The sequence below is a fragment of the Arvicanthis niloticus genome, chromosome 12, assembly GCF_011762505.2.
Source record: "Arvicanthis niloticus isolate mArvNil1 chromosome 12, mArvNil1.pat.X, whole genome shotgun sequence".
Lineage (NCBI taxonomy): Eukaryota > Metazoa > Chordata > Mammalia > Rodentia > Muridae > Arvicanthis > Arvicanthis niloticus.
This window is the reverse complement of record NC_047669.1, coordinates 40,838,325-40,857,622: the sequence shown is the minus strand read 5'-3', so window position 1 is coordinate 40,857,622 and position 19,298 is coordinate 40,838,325. Positions and strand designations below refer to the sequence as shown.

At 38.1% G+C, this 19,298-nt stretch overlaps 1 protein-coding gene across 1 annotated transcript in view; it reads right to left on the bottom strand.

Moving 5' to 3' along the window:
• Window positions 1–14,182: 14,182 nt before the first annotated feature.
• Window positions 14,183–19,298, bottom strand: part of Senp7 (SUMO specific peptidase 7) — a 77,032-nt gene continuing 71,916 nt past the window's right edge. Inside the window, 3 exon segments of the mRNA XM_076942489.1 lie at window positions 14,183–15,943; window positions 17,244–17,394; window positions 18,719–18,787. Coding sequence (XP_076798604.1) covers window positions 15,806–15,943; window positions 17,244–17,394; window positions 18,719–18,787 — 358 coding nt within the window. The 3' untranslated portion in view covers window positions 14,183–15,805.

The window sequence follows — 19,298 nt, the reverse complement described above, 5'->3', positions numbered from 1 at the left end:
GGGGGGATAGGTGCAGTCACTGCCTCATAGAGCATGAGGAGGGGGTGGGATAGGAGGTTTCTGGGTGGTGGGAGGAAGTGGTATAAGGGGATAAAATCTGAAATGTAAATATTACAACCAATTTTTAAAAGGGAAAAAAAAAAAAAAGAAAAGTTGTTAGAACCAACATCTTTAAAAAAATGTCAGCCCCCTGGGGGGGGATTTTTTTTCTTGATACTAAAACTTGTTCTGAGAATTGTATATTGCAGAATACACAGCCTTGGTTTATCTACTTATCAAGCATACTGAGCAGACCTGCCCAAACCTCCCATGTCCTGGAATTCCATCTGGATTCAGTGAAGACACAGCATCAGAGGCTTATCAATTTACTCTTCCCCCCACCCCTCTTCTAAAATCTCAACGCCCTTAATCAGCTTGAAGAACTTAAAGAAGAGTCAGTGCCCCTATTTTCTGGGCTTGGGGACTAATGTGGTTAATAATGGTCTGTCTTTCTAGGGAAAAGTAGTGGTTTTGTTGGAACAGGGAGGATTAGCTAGGACTTATTGCATAGCCATAACCTATTGGTAGAAATCTGTATAATTATTATCAAGATGAAGTTATAATTTCTTAAATGGTACAAAATTTACTTTGATTTCAAATTTAAGGTTTTCATTGGTACGAGCTTCTTATTAATATAAAAGTGAGATGAATATTGATAATCTCATGGGCATTGTGCCTGTATAACACATTCAGAAATACAAGGCTTAGACCCAGTCCTTCTTTAACTTTTTAAACTGATTTGGGATGGTTAACCTATGAGTTAAGGGACTATAGCAAATTCATGGCTTTGAGTTTATTGTTAGGGTATTTTCTATATTTTATTTAGAAATAGCTGAGAGAAGTGAACAGACAACAGTCCAGGTTATCTTACATGGATAGTTGGTTTTCAAAACATCAGAAGTCCATAGAATTGACACTACAAATATTTATATATTAATGTCCATTCTGATTAGAGACCTGTCTGCTCCTGACAGCTTCCTGTTGTGGATTCTAAGAAGAAATTGAGCATCCTTGGAGATACTCCAGTTGTGTGGTAACAGCCACTAGGCAAGAATTGCCTCTTGTCATCTACAGACAAATTACTGTCCAGAAAAGGACACACATGCAGAATAGTCGACTGATTATATCTGCCTAGACAGAGTAATCAGCCCTTAATAATCCTGCATCACTAAGGTCTGTCAGATAACTCTGGGCCAGAAGGCTGAAGATTTGATGCTCCAACGTTCGGTAGTATAGGGGCTTTTCAGGTGTTCAGCGGTCTCTATAAATTGGCTAAGTTTTAGAAGTTATGTTAAGTGCTTCCCATAACTTCAGTTAACTCAGTCATTCTGGATTTCTGACAGGGTTGAAGACCTATAGTCTCATAGCCAATCCTGGCTATTTACTTTGAGAGAAAAGATCTGAGTAGATGGTTTTCAGCTGACATTCATTCTAAAGCCAAAAAAAAAAAAAAAAAAAAAAAAAAAAGTCAGGATCAAAAGTAAGTGTTTTAGTTAGAAGAGATGACAGAGGTTCTGGTTAGTCAACAAAATGATGGACTGGGTATTAGGTCTATCTTGCACCTTACTGACATAAATTAGTATAGTTATGCTCTAGCTGTATTTTGAAAGAAAAGTTTTACTTTAACAGGAAGAGTGATATGTAGGAGGAGCTAAGTGGGAAGGAGTACTGAGAGGAAGAGATGGAGTAAGAAGAGAAGATGAAGGAGAGGAGAAGCTAGGTGATGAGAGAGAAAGAGAGAGGGGGCATGGAGGCAGATGTTCACATGTCTCCATCAGTCAGAGATAGTTTTTATATCTAGGTTGGGTATTGGGTTACACTTCTGATTGAGCATTACCAACCTTATAAATCCTTTGATTATCATTTTTAAAAAATTGTATAAAAGCAAAAAGGAAAGGGGGGCATGGGACAGGGGTTTTCTAGGGAAGGGAAATGGGGTAAGGGGATGGCATCTTAAATGTAAATAAAATATAAAATAAAATTTAAAAAAATTTAAAAAAAACAAAAAAAAAAGAATATCAATAAAAAATACTCAACAGCAAATATGTTGGTTCCTTGTCATCAAAGTTTAAGCCTGATGAAAAGTCACTGTGCTCAACTGTGCTTCAACATTACACAGAAGGGCAGGGAAACCAAGAAGCATATACAATGACAGTCACCACCCAAGCCGTTCTGATTCTCATCTACAAAAGGTATTTGAGGTTTGATTTTGTATATTTTGTGTTTTTTCTTTTGTACATTCACATTACAAGTATTCACAAAGAAAAGTAAAACCATCCCCAAAAAGTCATTAAATTCAGAAATTAATGTAAAATATTTCAGCAACAAAGAGATAGGAAGTACAAGTATTTATTTACTGTGAAACTAATTATAAAAATAAGAAATACATAGGTTCCTATATATGCTTGTACTATGTAGATTTTTTTTCATTTTATCTCAGTCAATTGAAAATTTTACAATCTATAAAAAATAAATGTATAATTATGTAAAATTTCACTTGTAAGTTAAGATATAATTACATAAAGACTTCATATTTTATTTTTTTTAAAAAAGCAGAAGTAAAGTGTTAGTAATTCTGTACAGCTAAGAAGAAAGGGAAATGCAGGATGAAGACAAACAGGCTGGAACAAGATGAGGTTGGCTCTATGACAAGTTGAGATATTTCATGTCATATATATATATATATATATGTGTGTGTGTATGTGTGTGTATGCACAAATATGCATATGCATATTTGTGTCTATTCCTTACATATTATGGATTTTGAGTATGATCTATTCATTGTTTCATTCTTTTTTTTTCTTTATTTTTTTTATTAGATATTTTATTTACACTTCAGATGGCATCCCCCATCCCCATTCCCCCCCACCCCCCTTAGAAAACCCCTATCCCATGCCCCCTTTTCCTTTTTGCATTTATACATTTTTTTAAAATAATGTTAATCATAGGCTTTATAAGTTTGGAATTGTTCAATCAGAGGTGTAACCCACTGACCAAGTGGGTTATAACAACTATCTTTGACTGGTGGAGATACATGAATATCTGCCTCCCTGTTTCCCCCCTCTTTCTCTCTTTCATCACCTAGCTTCTCCTCTTCTTACTCCTTTTCTTCCTCTCAGTACTCCTCCTACCTTAGCTCCTCCTACACATCACCCTTCCTGTTAAAATGAAACTTTTCTCTCAAAATGCAATTAGAGCATAATTATGCCAATTTGTACCAGTGAGGTACAGGATAGTCCTAATACCCAGTCCATCCTTTTGTTGACTAACCAGCTCCTCTGTCATCTATTCTAACTAAAACATTTAGTTCTGAACCTGGCTTTAGGATGAATGTCAGCTGACGACCATCCACTCAAATCTTTTCTCTTAAGGTCAATAGCTATATGTTTTCAACCCCATCAGAAATCCAGAATGACTGAGTTAACTATAATTGTGGGAAGCACAAATCATAGTTTCTAAAACTTAGCCAATTTATAGAGACCTCTGAACACCTGGACACTCGCTCTACTTCAAAACGTTGGAGCATCTGTTCTTCTGCCTTCTGGCCCAGGATCCTCTGACAGACCTTAGTGCTGCAGAATTATTAAGGGCTGATTACTCTGTCTAGGCAGATATAATAAGTTGACTATTCTGCAAGTGTGTCCTTTTCTGGACAGTAATTTGTCTGTAGAAGGAAAGTGGCAATTCTTGCCTAGTGGCTGTCTCACCACAACTGGAGTAACTCCAAGGATGCTCAATTTCTTCTTAGAATTCAATATAGGAAGCTGTCCGGAGCAGACAGGTCTCTAATGAAAATGAACATTAATACTGAAATGTTTGTCATGTCAATTCTAAGGATTTCTGATGTTTTGAAAACCAGCTATCCATGTAAGGTAATCTGGACTGTTGCCTGTTAACTCCACTCAGCTATTTCTAAATAAAGCATAGAGAACACCCTTATAATAAACTCCAAGTCATGAATTTGCTATAGTCCCTTAACTCACAGGCTGACCATCTCAAATCAGTTTTAAAAAGTTAAAGAAGGACTGGGTCTAAGCTTTGTATTCCTAAATGTGTTAGACTGGTACAGTGCCTATGAGAGTAACAATATTCATCTCACTCTTACATCACTAAGAAGCTCATGCCAATGAAAACCTTAAAATTTGTAAACAAAGTAAATTGGTGCCATTTAAGAATTTATATCTTTATCTTGATATTAATTATACAGATTTCTACTAATAGGTTATGGCTATGCAATAAACCCTAGCTAATCCTCTCTATTCCGACAAAAGCACTACTTTTCCCTAGAGAGAGAGCCCAACATTTACCACCTTAGTCCCCAAGCCCAGGGAATAGGGGCGCTGACTCATCATTAGCTTCTTCAAGCTGATTATGGGCGCTGAGATATTAGAAGAGGAGTTGGGGGAAGAGCAAATTGACAATCCTCTGATTCTGTGTCTTCGCTGCCTCCAGATGGAATTCCCGGACCTCAGAGGTTTGAGCAGGTCTGCCCAGCTTGCTTGTTGAGTAGATACACCAAGGCTGATTATTCTGCAATATACAATTCTCAAAACAAATTTTAGTATCAAGATAGTTTTTTTTTTAAAGAGGGCTGACATTTTATTAAGAATGTTGGTTCTAACCACTTTTCTATTTTTTCCCCTCTTTTATTGGATATAATATTTACATTTCAAATTTTATCCCCTTACCATATTTCCCCTACCACCCAGGAACCCCTTATCCCATCCCCCCTCCTCCTGCTTCTATGAAGGTGTTTACCCACATACCCCCAGCCCCCCTCCCCACCCTCAGATTCCCCCCCCCTCAGTGCTCAGCCTTCAGGGTACCAATGACCTTGTCTCCCACCTATGCCCAACAAGGCCATCCTCCCCTACATATACAGCTGGAGTCATGTGCCTCTCCATATGTACTCCTAGGCTGATGGTTTAGACCCTGGGGAGCTCTGGCTGGTTGGTATTGTTGCTCTCCTCATGGGGCCACCAGCCCTTAAGGTTCCTTCTATTTACTCTCTAACTCCTCCATTGGGAACCTTTGATCAGATTAATGGATAGCTGTGGGTATCTGACTCTGGGTATGTCTGACTCTGGGGGACCTCTAAGGAGACAGCCTTATCAGGCTGCTGTCAGCTTTCCCATCCTGACATCCCTATCAGCGTCTATTTTTGGTGACTGCCCATGGAATGAATACCCCAATGGAATAGTCTCCCTACAACGCCCCCTTCAGATTCTGTCCCACACTTTGTCTCCATATTTGCTCCCTTGGGTATTTAGTTACTTACTCCTTCTAAGAAAGACCTAGGCATCCTCACTTGTTCTTTCTTCTTCATGAGCTTCATGTGGTCTGTTAGTTGAATCTTTGTTGTTTCAAATTTTTGGGCTAATCTCCGCTTATCAGTGAGTAAATACCATGTGTGTTCTTTTGTGATTGGGTTACCTCACTCAGGATGATATTTTCTAGTGCCATCCATTTACCTTAGAATTTCTCGAATTCATTATTTTTAATAGCTGAGTAATATTCCATTGTGTAAATGTACCACATTTTTTGTATCCATTCCTCTGTTGAAGGGCATCTGGGTTCTTTCCAGCTTCTGGCTATTATAAATAAGGCTGCTATGAACATAGTGGAGCATATGTCTTTGTTATTTGTTGGGGCATTTTCTGAGTATATGCCCAGGAGTGGTATAGCTGGGTCCTCAGGTAGTGCTATGTCCAATTTTCTGACATAGTCAACCGCCAGACTGACTTCCAAAGTGGTTGTACCAGCTTGCAACCCCACCAACAATGCAGGAGTGTTCCTCTTTCTTCACATCCTCGCCAGCATCTACTATCACCTGAGTTTTTGATCTTAGCCATTCTGACTGGTGTGAGGTGGTATCTCAGTGTTGTTTTGATTTGCATTTCCCTGATGACTAAGGATGTTGAGCATTTCTTAAGGTGCTTCTCGGCCATTCGAGTTTCCTCAGTTGAGAATTCTTTGTTTAGCTCTGTACCCCATTTTTAATGGGGTTATCTTGTTGTTTGGCGTCTAATTTCTTGAGTTCTTTGTAAATATTTGATATTAGCCCCCTATCGGATGTAGGATTGGTAATGATCTTTTCCCAATCTGTTGGTTGCAGTTTTGTCATGTTGACAGTGTCCTTTGCCTTACAGAAGCTTTGCAATTTGATGAGGTCCCATTTGTTGATTCTTGATCTTAGAGCATAAGCCATTGGTGTTCTGTTCAGGAACTTTTCCCCTGTGCCTAGGTATTCGAGGGTCTTCCCCAACTTCTCTTCTAATAGTTTCAGTGTACCTGGCTTTATGTGAAGGTCCTTTATCCACTTGGAGTTGAGCTTTGTGCAAGGGGATAAGAATGAATTAATTTGCATTCTTCTACATGTTGACCTCCAGTTGAGTCAGCACCACTTGTTGAAAATGCTGTCCTTTTTCCACTGGATGGATTTAGCTCCCTTGTCAAAGATCAAGTGACCATAGGTGTGCGGGTTCATTTCTGGGTCTTCAATTCTATTCCATTGATCCTCCTGTCTGTCTCTGTACCAATACCATGCAGTTTTTATCACTACTGCTCTGTAGTACAGTTTGAGGTCTGGAATGGTGATTCCCCCAGAGGTTCCTTTATTGTTGAGAATAGTTCTCGCTATCCTAGGTTTTTTGTTATTCCAAATGAATTTGTAAATTGCTCTTTCTATCTCTATGAAGAATTGATTTGGAATTTTGATGGGTATTGCATTGAATCTGTAGATTGCTTTTGGCAGGATAGCCATTTTTACTAAGTTAATCCTGCCAATCCAGGAGCATGGGAGATCTTTCCATCTTCTGAGATATTCTTCAATTTCTTTCTTCAGAGACTTGAAGTTCTTGTCATACAGATCTTTCACTTGCTTTGTTAGATTCACTCCGAGATAATTTATTTTATTTGTGGCTATTGTGAAGGGTGTCACTTCCCTAATTTCTTTCTCTGCCTGTTTATCTTTTGAATAGAGGAAGGCTACTGATTTGTTTGAGTTGACTTTATATCCAGCCACATTGCTAAAGTTGTTTATCAGGTTTAGGAGTTCTCTGGTGGAAGTTTTAGGTTCACTTAAGTATACTATCATATCATCTGCAAATAGTGAAATTTTAACTTCTTCCTTTCCTATCTGTATCCCTTTGACTTCCTTTTGTTGTCTAATTGCTCTAGCTAAGACTTCCAGTACTATATTGAATAGGTAAGGTGAGAGTGGGCAGCCTTGCCTAGTCCCTGATCTTAGTGGGATTGCTTCAAGTTTCTCTCCATTTAGTTTGATGTTGGCTACTGGCTTGCTGTATATTGCTTTTACCATGTATAGGTATGGGCCTTGAATTCCTGATCTTTCCAGTACTTTTACCATGAAGGGATGTTGGATTTTGTCAAATGCTTTCTCAGCATCTAGTGAGATGACCATGTGGTTTTTCTCTTTGAGTTTATTTATGTAGTGGATTACATTGATGGATTTCCGAATATTGAACCATCCCTGCATTCCTGGAATAAAGCCTACTTGATCTTGATGGATAATTGTTTTGATGTGTTGTGTTGGATTCGGTTTGCAAAAATTTTATTGAGTATTTTTGCATCAATATTCATAAGAGAGATTGGTCTGTAGTTCTCTTTCTTTGTTGGGTCTTTCTGTGGTTTAGGTATGAGTGTAATGGTAGCTTCATAGAATGAATTGGGTAGTGTTCCTTCTGTTTCTATTCGATGGAATAGCTTGAAGAGGATTGGTATTAGGTCTTCCTTGAAGGTCTGAAAGAATTCTGCACTGAAACCATCTGGCCCAGGACATTTTTTGGTGGGAAGATTTTTAATGACTGTGTCTATTTCTTTAGGCGTTATGGGACTGTTTAGGTGGTTTATCTGCTCCTCGTTTAACTTTGGTACCTGGTATCTATCTAGAAAATTGTCCATTTCCTCCAGATTTTCCAATTTTGTTGAGTATAGGCCTTTGTAGTAGGATCTGATAATTTTTTTAATTTCCTCTGTTTCTGTTGTTATGTCTCCCTTTTCAGTTCTGATTTTATTAATTTGAATGCTGTCTCTGCGCCTTTTGGTTAGTCTGGCTAAGGGTTTGTCTATCTTGTTGATTTTCTCAAAGAACCAGCTCCTGGTTTTGTTGATATTTTGTATAGTTCTTTTTGTTTCGACTTGGTTGATTTCAGCCCTGAGTTTGATTATTTCCTGCCATCTACTCCTCTTGGGTATACTAGCTTCTTTTTGTTCTAATGCTTTCAGGTTTGCTGTCAAGTTGTTGATGTATGCTCTTTCCACTTTCTTTTTGTGAGCACTTAGAGCTATGATTTTTCCTCTTAGTACTGCTTTCAATGAGTCCTACATGTTTTGAAATGATGTGTCCTCATTTTCATTTAAATCTAAAAAGTCTTTAATTTCTTTCTTAATTTCTTCCTTGACCAAGTTATCATTGAGTAGAGCATTGTTCAGTTGCCAAGTGTATGTGGGCTTTCTGTTGTTTTTGTCCATGTCAAAGACAAGTCTTAATCCATGGTGGTCTGATAAGGTACTAGGGATTATTTCAATCTTTTTGTATCTGTTGAGGTCTGTTTTGTGACCAATTATATGGTCTATTTTGGAGAAGGTACCATGAGGTACTGAGAAAAAGGTATATTCTTTTTTTTTTTTTAGGATGAAATGTTCTATAGATGTCAGTTAAGTCCAATTGGTTCATAACTTCTGTTAGTTTCATTGTGTCTCAATTTAGTTTCTGTTTCCATGATCTGTCCATAGCTGAGAGTGGGGTGTTGAAATCTCCTACTATTATTGTGTAGGGTGCAATGTATGCTTTAAGTTTTAGTAAAGTGTCTTTTATGTATGTGGGTGCCCTTACATTTGAGGCATAGATGTTGAGAATTGCGAGTTCCTCTTGGTTCATTTTTCCTTTGATGAATATGAAGTGTCCTTCTTTATCTTTTTTGATTACTTCTGGTTGAAAACTGATTTTATTTGATATTAGAATCACTACTCCAGCTTGTTTCTTGGGACCATTTGCTTGGAAGATTGTTTTCCAACCTTTTACTCTGAGGTAGTGTCTGTCCTTTCCACAGAGGTGCGTTTCCTGAATGCAGCAAAATGTTGGGTCCTGTTTATGTATCCAGTCTGATAGTCTATGTCTTTTTACTGGAGAATTGAGTCCATTGATATTAAGAGATATTAAGGAAAAATGAGTGTTGTTTCCTGTTATTTTTGTTATTGGCAGTGGAGATATGTTTGTGTAGCTACCTTCTTTTACAGTTTTTGGAAGATTACTTTCCTACTTTTTCTAGGTTGTAGTTTCCCTCCTTGTGATGGAGTTTTCCACCAATTATCCTTTGAAGTGCTGGGTTTGTGTTGAGATACTGTGTAAATTTGGATTTGTCATGGAATATTTTGGTTTCTCCATCAATAATGATTGACAGTTTTGCTAGGTATAGTAGTCTGGGCTGACATTTATATTCTTTTAGGGTCTGTATGATATCGGTCCAGGATCTTCTGGCTTTTATGGTCTCTGGTGAGAAGTCTGGTGTAATTCTTATAGGTCTGCCTTCATATGTTACTTTGCCTTTTTCCCTTACTGCTTTTAGTATTTTTTCTTTGTTTTGTACATTTGATGTTTTGACTATTATGTGGCAGGAAGTATTTCTTTTCTGGTCTAAACTATTTGGAGTTCTGTAGGCTTCTTGTATATTTATGGACAGCTCTTTCTTTAGGTTAGGGAAGTTTTCCTCTATAATTTTGTTGAGGATATTTACTGGTCCTTTAAGTTGAGAGTCTTCCCCCTCATCTATTCCTATTATCCTTAGGTTTGGCCTTCTCATTGTGTCTTGGATTTCTTGTATATTTTGGGTTAGTAGCTTTTTGTATTTTGCATTTTCTTTGACAGTTGTGTCAATGTTTTCCATGGTATTTTCTGCACATGAGATTCTCTCTTCCATCTCTTGTATTCTGTTGGTAATACTTGTGTCTATGACTCCTGATCGTTTTTTTAAGTTTTCTATCTCCAGGGTATTCTCCCTTTGTGATTTCTTTATTGTTTCTACTTCCATTTTTAGATCCTGCATGGTTTTGTTTAATTCCTTCTCCCGTTTGGTTGCATTTTCTTGCAATTCCTTAAGGGATTTTTGTGTTTCCTCTTTAAGGGTTTCTATCTGTTCTTTGAGAGTGTTATTTATGTTTTTCTTAAAGTCCTCTATCATCATCATGAGAAGTGATTTTAATTCTTAATCCTGCTTTTCTGGTGTGATGGGGTGTTCAGGGCTTGCTATGATGGGGGAACTGGGTTCTGATAATGTCATGTAACTTTGGTTTCTGTTGCTTACATTCTTGCGCCTGCCTTTTGCCATCTGGTTAAATCTAGTGCTACCTGTACTTCTGTCTCTGGTTGAAGCCTGCCTTTCCAGTTGTCTCGCTTGTGTTTGGTCTTCTAGGGGTCCAGATGTCTCTGTGATTTTTTCCAGCTGCACTGATTATGGTGTTATCTCTAGGATGCCTCAGGATATGGTGCCTCCAAGGTAGCAGTTCAGCTAGTTGTTCTCTGTTCTGGGTGCAGTATCTCCTCTTGGATATCTCAGGATATGTTGTCTGACACTCTGAGTTCAGTTGTTCTTCTGTGGCTCTGGGTTGAGTGGACCTTCCAGTATGTCTCAGGCGGAATCCGGGGTCCACACAACTGCAGACCTGGCAGAGGTCTGGTCCAGGCCTCAGACCCAGGAGATGGGCAGAAGCGGGGTGCTAGCCGGCAGGAGCGGGGGTAGGGGGTATCTGCTGGATTCTGAGCACTCAGGGCGCCCAGCTATGAGTTCAGGGTAGTATGTGGGTTTTCCTACCTAAAGCTGGTTGTGGGATCTGTGGAGCCCCCAGAATGTGTCTGGCGGCGGTAACCGGGGTGCACTCACCCGCAGGCCTCAGACCGGAAGAGGGGCGAGCGGTGGAAGGGGAGTGCTAGCGCTGGCTATGGGTTCTATGGATCCCCAGAATGTGTCTGGGGGTATCCGGGATGCACTCACAAGCTGGCCGGGCAGAGGTCCGGCTCAGGCCTCTCATTATTTCATTCTTATGATTTCTATTATTCTTTTTTATTTTATTTTATTGGATATTTTCTTTATTTACACTTCATATATTGTCCCCAATTTCTATGATTCTTAATGATATCACTTCAGTTAAAATGTACTACTTGAATAATATTAGAATTTAGTGAGTAAGAGACTGCCATAAATAATGTGTAGATATATGAGTAAAGAGTTTTAAGACGTTTAAAACTTTCACAGTTGTTACCTGATTAAATAGAATTTTAAAACAAAAAAATTCTTTTTTTGCAATAGCAAATGTCTTAAGTTAAAATTGTGTTTTCTGAGGCTGGAGAGATGGCTCAGCAATTAAGAGCACTGATTGCTCCTCCAAAGGTCCTGAGTTCAATTCCCAGCAATCACATGGTGGCTCACAACCATCTGTAATGGGATCCGATGTCCTCTTCTGGTATGTCTGAAGACAGCAACAGTGTACTGACATACATAAATACTTTTTTTTTTTTTTTTTTTTTGGTTTTTCCAGACAGGGTTTCTCTGTGTAGTTGTGGCTGTCCTGGAACTCATCCTGTAGACCAGGTTGGCCTTAAACTCAGAAATCCGCTTGCCTCTGCCTCCCAAGTGCTGGGATTAAAGGCATGTGCCACTACTGTCCGGCTAAATACATCTTTTAAAAAAGAATTGTGTCTTCTCTACAGATAATCTCTGGATTACTAGCAAGCTTTTCATTGTTTGTTGCCTTTCACTAATATCCTGTCCTAACAAGCCTAGACCCTCTAGGGTGAGCTTAAAAAAACACTTCAAAAGAAACACTGTTCTTGCCAAATCTTACCAAATTATTAGACTTGAACATCTGTATAGAAATGAGTGTTTGCTTTCAAAAATGTTAGAGTTCCTTTCTTATTTTATGACTAGTGTGCATGTGTATGTGTGCATATGTAGATAATGTGTATGTGGGTGTATTGGGCACAGCTCACTTGTGGAGGCCAGAGGACAACTTGTAAACTCTATTATTATATCTATTTCTACCTCACACAGGCTCCAGGAACCAACCTCAGGTCACTATGTATGCCAGTCAAGTTCATACAATCAAGTCACCTGGGGAAAAGAGGGCTCAACTAAGAAACTGCCCAGATCAGATCGGCAGGGAACCATGCCTGTGGAGGCATTGTCAAGATTGTTGATTGATAAAGGAGGGCATAGTCCACTGTTGTGTGCAGTGCCACCACCAGGGAGGTGGGCCCAAGCTACCATAAGAAGCTAAACAGGAGGCCTATGGTTGAATGAATGTCCTCCCTGCCTTCCCCACCCCACACCCTGCATCCATGCTTATATGGGAAGCACGAATTAGATCATGGATGAAGTGGAAACTTCTGGTTTCTTTGAAAAATCAGTTATGTCAAATGATGTTTTGCTGGGGCACAAAGTAAGCAGACACATGAAAGAATGTTTTCCTGAAGCAGACACAGGTGAAAGGATGTTTTGCTATTAGCAAACATGTGAGAGGATGATGTTCAGAAGGAATATAAATGACCCCACAGACAGTGGGAACTCAAGCATTGGTCTGCTTTGCTCTTCCTTGCTATTCTTTGCTAACAACCGCCATGTATTGGTTCAGCTTACATTCTATTGCTGAGCTCCGCTCATGGTGACTCCATAGAGAGAAACTAACCAAAGAACTTCTGGGGTTATTGTGGATTCTTGCCACTTCGGCTGGTTGGCAGGCTTTGCAGTTTCTTCTGGGTTAACCTGCCCTTGCTGGTTCATGTGTGGTGTTTGCTGAGAGGACTGGACTGTGTCTGCTGATCTGTATTTGGTGTCTGCCACTAGACTGAACTGCTAATATCCTGACAACAAAGATTAGACTTGCCCCAAAGAACTATTTCTAAACAGGTCTACTTCATCTGCATCCTAATACCTTTTCTCTTCCACTAACCTCTGGTGGGTGGTGGACTAACAGAAAGGTTGAACCCTTATTAAAGTAGGTTGGAAAACATTTATGCCTACAGTGGGGATGTTAATAAACACAACAAAAGAGAAGGCATTAAGTTGGGTAACAAGTTGGAGGGTAGGCATTAGAAAGAAATAATTGTAAATAGATATAAAATGTATAAAAATGTATAAAACTTTTAATTAATAAATACAAGTATTAAAAAAAGTAAGTATTTGCAAGTTGGTTGGTGGAGGCGCAGATAATTCTAGCACTTGGAAGGCAGAGGCAGGCTGATCTCTGAGTTCGAGGCCAGTCTGGTCTACAGATTGAGTTTTGGGAAAGCCAGGGCTACACAGAGAAACCCTGTCTTGGGGGAAGAAAAAAGTAGAATTTGCTTTCAAAAAAGGAAAAACTTAATTTTTGTGTGTCTAGCAAACTTCTGGCACAGGGATAAAATCAGTCAACAGTGTTCTTCTATAGTTTCTGCTTCAAGTTCCTACCCCGACCTCCTTCCATCAAGGACTGTGACCTGGAAAGATAAGATGAAATAAACTCTTTCATCCAAATTGGTTTGGTCATAATGTTTATCACAGCAATGGAAAGCAAACCAGGACACTAGGCTTACACAGCTAATGCTCTTATAATGTGGAACATCATGGAGTTCATTTTCTTGTGTTGTACTACGAGCTAACAGGAGACTGGAGATGGGTATCATTCCATGAAATGCCTAGGAGCAGAAGAGTTTTATGTTTTAAATCTTAGAATATTTTGCAAATGCATGAGTATATTTTGGGGAAGGGCCTGAATCTACATGTGATATTCACTTATGTTTCATATATACTCTTCATACATATTCTAAGGTAATTTTACACAATACTTTCAGTGTTTTGACTGTTAGCTATCACATGAGGTCAGGTATGGAATTTCCTACTTGTGGTAAAATGTTGGTGCTGAGAACATTTCACACGTAACAGTGTTTTGGATTATGGATTTGGGGAGCTCTTTTCTTATCTAATTAAGCTGCTCAACTTGAAGTAACAATATTTCCCTTTTAAGAAAAAGATATGCAAATTAACTGCATACATGTGAAAATGTAAAGAAAAATTAATTTGAACATCCAGTTAGGTGGCATATGCAAGACAAAATACAATTAAAAATACATTGTTAGCAGTCCTTCATATTAAAGGAAAAAATTACAATTTAATGAATTGAAAACATGTTTAATACAAAATGTTGATATCCTCAAATCATTTCTACATGAATTTAGGAAAACAAATTTTAAACAGTCTCCAGAACATGATGAAGTAACATGGTATCTTTGAAAGACACACAAACAAAAAAGTTCAGAAATTATAAGATGCCTCACAAAAGTGCTTTCCAAAATTAGATATACAACACAATAACAGCCATTTTAAAACATTCTCCCCAACACACACAAATTGGGAATAAAATACGCAATTAAAAATCATTTTCATGTGAGATCTCCAAAAGCCACGTACCTCGAACAATGCAAAGAGAGACAAGATCTACAGACGCTGAGGACACGGAGGCTGACTGACAACCCCAAGTCATTTGATTGGAAATAAACTTTCAGACTTCTTAGTTTTATCTTAAATTACCTTAGCTTCAAACGTTTTACACACAGTTATAACTGCAAATCCAAGAGATGTTTAAAATAATATTCGAAAACTCATTATTTGAGAAAACAGTATGATTATATCTCCCTCAAAATATTTCTGATAGCATATGATTCTAAAATGTTAGATAATACCATCATCATCACATAAATTCAGTAGAATTGTTACCTGAACATTTAATAAAATATTAAGTGCTGTATACGTGAGCTCCACAGAGGATCATACAGCTTTAAAAACCATAACTTAAAAATACAAAAGAAATGAAAAATCTGGCTTTGCTGATGAGTAGTGGGCAAACCAAACTATAAAATTACATATTTGGTTCTAAATAATAAATAGAAGTTTAAATGTATTCTCTTTGCTAAAATTATGAGAATACCAATTTTATCTTTTATAGAAACTGTATACACACATTTTGGGATAATGTAGGAATGAATATTTATATTGCTACACCTCAAATAAACAAAGCTTACCTACATAGTATTTGGTATTAAAATTTGCTTCACATTTTATCTGAATCAATGAACTCATTTCTCAGATCCTATATAGGACATTGAAATACATGGAGGAGAAAATGAGGGCAAACTAGTTGCATTTAGCAATTGAGAATAATAATAAGCTGCACTTTGAAAGGGTAAATTTTTAATGATATTTCTTTTTTTTTTCCACACTATACAGAAGAGATGCCGTGAATGGCATTTTCTGAAGCCTTGATACTAAGTTATTTTCTTTAAAAAAAAAATACACAGTATTCATACTGCATGCTTGAGCTGCAAAGAATAGAATTACAATATGATGTGACTTGTCAACAAACCTGACAAGCACTGGGCTGGCACCAGGGAGAGCCTACCTCCCATCAACACCCAGTCATGTGGAAGTACAGATCACATGGTTTATTACTTAGGAAAACATTCCCACATTACATATGCTATTGCATAATCCAAGCATATTTAGTCATAAAAATATCATATTTTTGAAATTTTAATTTCTATAAGTGCTTTTTCATCGCCTTCAGCTGTGAGAGCCCGTGACTCAAACAAGATACCATATACGTTTTAACAATTATGGTGTACTGTGAGTTCCTTTCTTCTCTGTAAGCTGACACAGATGCTGGTAAGCGGCTTTCCAGGGAGCTTAGGAGCATGTGCCATGTGTGCACAGATTAACTAGCTGCTGCTGCCCTTCTGCTGCTGTAAGTGAAGTTTCAAAATGAGCTCTCGAATGTCTTCCCGTTTGGTCTTTATTACATGGCGAGGAAACCATTTCTCCAAGTGAATTGGAAGTTCAAAGTTAACAATGGGATCCTAATAAGAGAAAAAGAAAGAATGCCATCAGTGTGACATCATGACTTCAAATTTTTAAGTCTCACTTTTATAGGAAACAACAAAAAGAATATCTTTTAAAAAGCAACAGTTTACTGTGTGCCACAGCACACCACACCTCGCCACTCACCCCAAGCACACAGTAAGTTTTCAGTTTCTCAATTGGATAACCACAGCCAACATCTATTTTAGAACATTTTCATTCAATTGCTAACTTTTAAACCTAAAAATTAAATAGTCTACTTTGTTACAATGCATGTTTGAGTGATTGTAATTGGTAAAAAAATGATTCAGTAGAACTCAGAATTCAGATTACTTGGAACATATGTTAATACTGCTAAACTATTATGGAGAAAGCCTTGGTGATAAAGAATTCCAGAGTTGGGAGCATGAAAAGTCCCAGTAAAAGCTGTCCTTTAGGGGAAACAACAGCTTCCAGAGCAACTACGTTTGTTTCCATAAGGTTAATTTAATGGCAAATTTGAGCTACAACTACAATGTTATTTCTCCTTGTTTAACTTGTGTTTAACTATTTTGGTTGCTATAGAAGGCTGCCTTAGATTGTGCTGTGTGAAAGGCTAGCACAAGGCCTTGCATCTTAGAGAAGGATAGAAGGACGGGTGGGCTGCTATGGAACATCGGGATGGACTCACGGGCAGCTACCCTAGGGGCCAACACCTAAGTTGTTGTCTGATATTTTTACTAGAATTTGTCTTGTTTTCATTATGGAAATGCAGTGGTTCCCCAAGCCTATGCTTTTAAGCTGCTCACTGCTACATTAGTACACAAAGCTGCAGCTCTGAGGTCACATGAATCCCAGGATACCGATGAACGTAGGAATTATCAATGTCAAAAGTAACTGGGCATCCCCACAATCCACCTAATAACAGTCTTATCCTTTTAAGTGAGATTTTTTTTTCTATACTTTCTCATCATCTTGCCTCAGCTGCCTAATCACACAGGCATACATACATGCATTACTACATTAAAAACTCCAAGTAAGTTCTTTATAGACTGTGTACATTTTCACCTCACAAATGTTCATTTGATATCTTCTGTATTTCATGTCTTCATCCATTTTGTTCATCTATAGCTAGCTTCCTTGGATTTAACATAATAGTCGAATCATTTTAACCTTTTCCAATTCCCCTATCGAGATCACTGTGGTCTCTATGTCTTCTTTATGTGTCCTTGCCTACTTACCTTTTCCTGCCTCCCTGTTTGACACACATCTGTAACTAGATGACAGAAACTACGAACAGAAACTCGAGTCAGCACACACCTGGAAGAAGCTCTCCACATACTGCAGCAAATAGACTCCGCAGTCGCTGCTGTTGTCCTGCTTAGGGACCTTAGGGCACAGGTCAACCATGTTTGTTTTACTGAATTCACGGTGCGTTTTTCGTTTAACTTCCCACTCCACCTCCAAATACCTGAAATAATCAATGAGGAAAGCGGCTTGAGGAGAAACCTTGATCAGTCAGCAACACTTTCTACAAGGAAGAAAACGTCTCCTTTACAATATCAAATTAAAGTTCCAAAGACAGAATTTCAATAATACAACTGTAATTTATGAACCTTCATAAACACCACTGTGAAGAAAGTGATGTGATTTTCAAGTAAAAGGTAGAGTTCTCAACAACTTAATGTTCACAATTCAGAAAACAAAGTTATTTATATTATAAAGTAGGCTAACACATGGCTTTTAAATTTTAATTCTGTTTTTATCCAGTGCCTATATTATTAAATTACAGAATTCTTCTCTAGTGCCAACTGGTAAAGCACTTCCTATCAAAGGTTCTGGCTGTGACGACTCATGACCTGTTAGACCCTGGACCCACAGAGTGGAAGAAGACAACCAGTGCTCACAAGTTGTCTTTTAACCACCACACCTAGGTCCACACCCAAACATGCCGCCACCACACACACACACACACACACACACACACACACACAAATAAATGTGATTTGTATAGGAAAATCCTCTCTTCCCCCCCCCACACACACACATTCTCATGCTCTGTCCCACCATACAAACACACACAGAAACTCAGACTAATAGAAATTTACGAGTTTTTACATTCTTTTCAGGTTTTATTTTGGACAATCACTAATATCTGTAATATTGTTGCATAAAATTATGGTTTTATTCAATTATAAAATACAAATTTTGAATTTACCTTTGACAAATCTAAATCCTTCACTATTAACACATAATAAAGGATGCTACTGGCAATCAAATTTCGAGGTTCATGTTGCATGTTAAAAATATAATTATTATGCCAGGTAGTGATGGCATACACCTTTAATCCTAGTACTTGGGAGGCAAAAACAAGCAGATCTCTCACTCCAAAGCTAGCCTGTTTCACAGAGTAAGTTCCAGGACAGTCTGGACAGGCTACAAAAGAAAAACTCCTTCTTGAAAAATCATATACGTGTGTGTGTGTGTGTGTGTGTGTGTGTGTGTGTGTGTGTGTGTGTGATCATGATATTATCAATCTCTTTTTTCATTGTAACCAGGATTTCACTATTATAGTCCAATGTCCTTCAAAGCTGACCTTGAATTTATTGTCCTCTTGTCTGTCAGGCTGCAACACTGCCTCTGAGTGTTGAACTATAGGGCTATTTTGCCACCCACCCCCCATCTCCAGGACTTAGTAATACTGAAGGTATTTAGTTTTCAATAATACTGAAGGTGGTTTCCAAAGTGCTGAGATTTTAAATAATAGACTGAATGTAAAAGATGTCATTACTTACTCTCGTAAGTTCTGAACTGTGTTTTGTATAGAAGCAGCTTTCAGGGAGTCTAATATGAGAATACATGGCCTTTAAAACACAAAGGAAGAAATCAAGATATAGAGACTCATAAAGATGAATACCAAAGTACAAACAAACAAAGAAAACATCCAGGAATGGTGAGATAGTTTAGCAGGTAATTGCCTCTAAGTCTCATGACCTGACTTCAATATTGGGTAGAAGGAAAGAACCGATTCCCAAAAGCTGTCCTCAAACCTTCACATATATGGCTGTGCTATGGAATACACAACACCCCCCAACACACACACACATTTCTTAAAATGGATGGATGGATGGATGGATGGATGGATGGATGGACGGACATTGTGGCTTTGGTTCAGAACACTTGTTCTTGCAGAGGATATGGGCTTGGTACCCAGCATCCACATAGTAGCTTACAATTATCTGTAACTCTAGTTCCAAGGGATCCAAAACCCTCTTCTGACCTCTGCAGTGATGCCCAACACACATATGGTACATACATGCACATGTAGGCAAAACACTCATACACATAAAATAAATAAATCTTTAAAACTATATA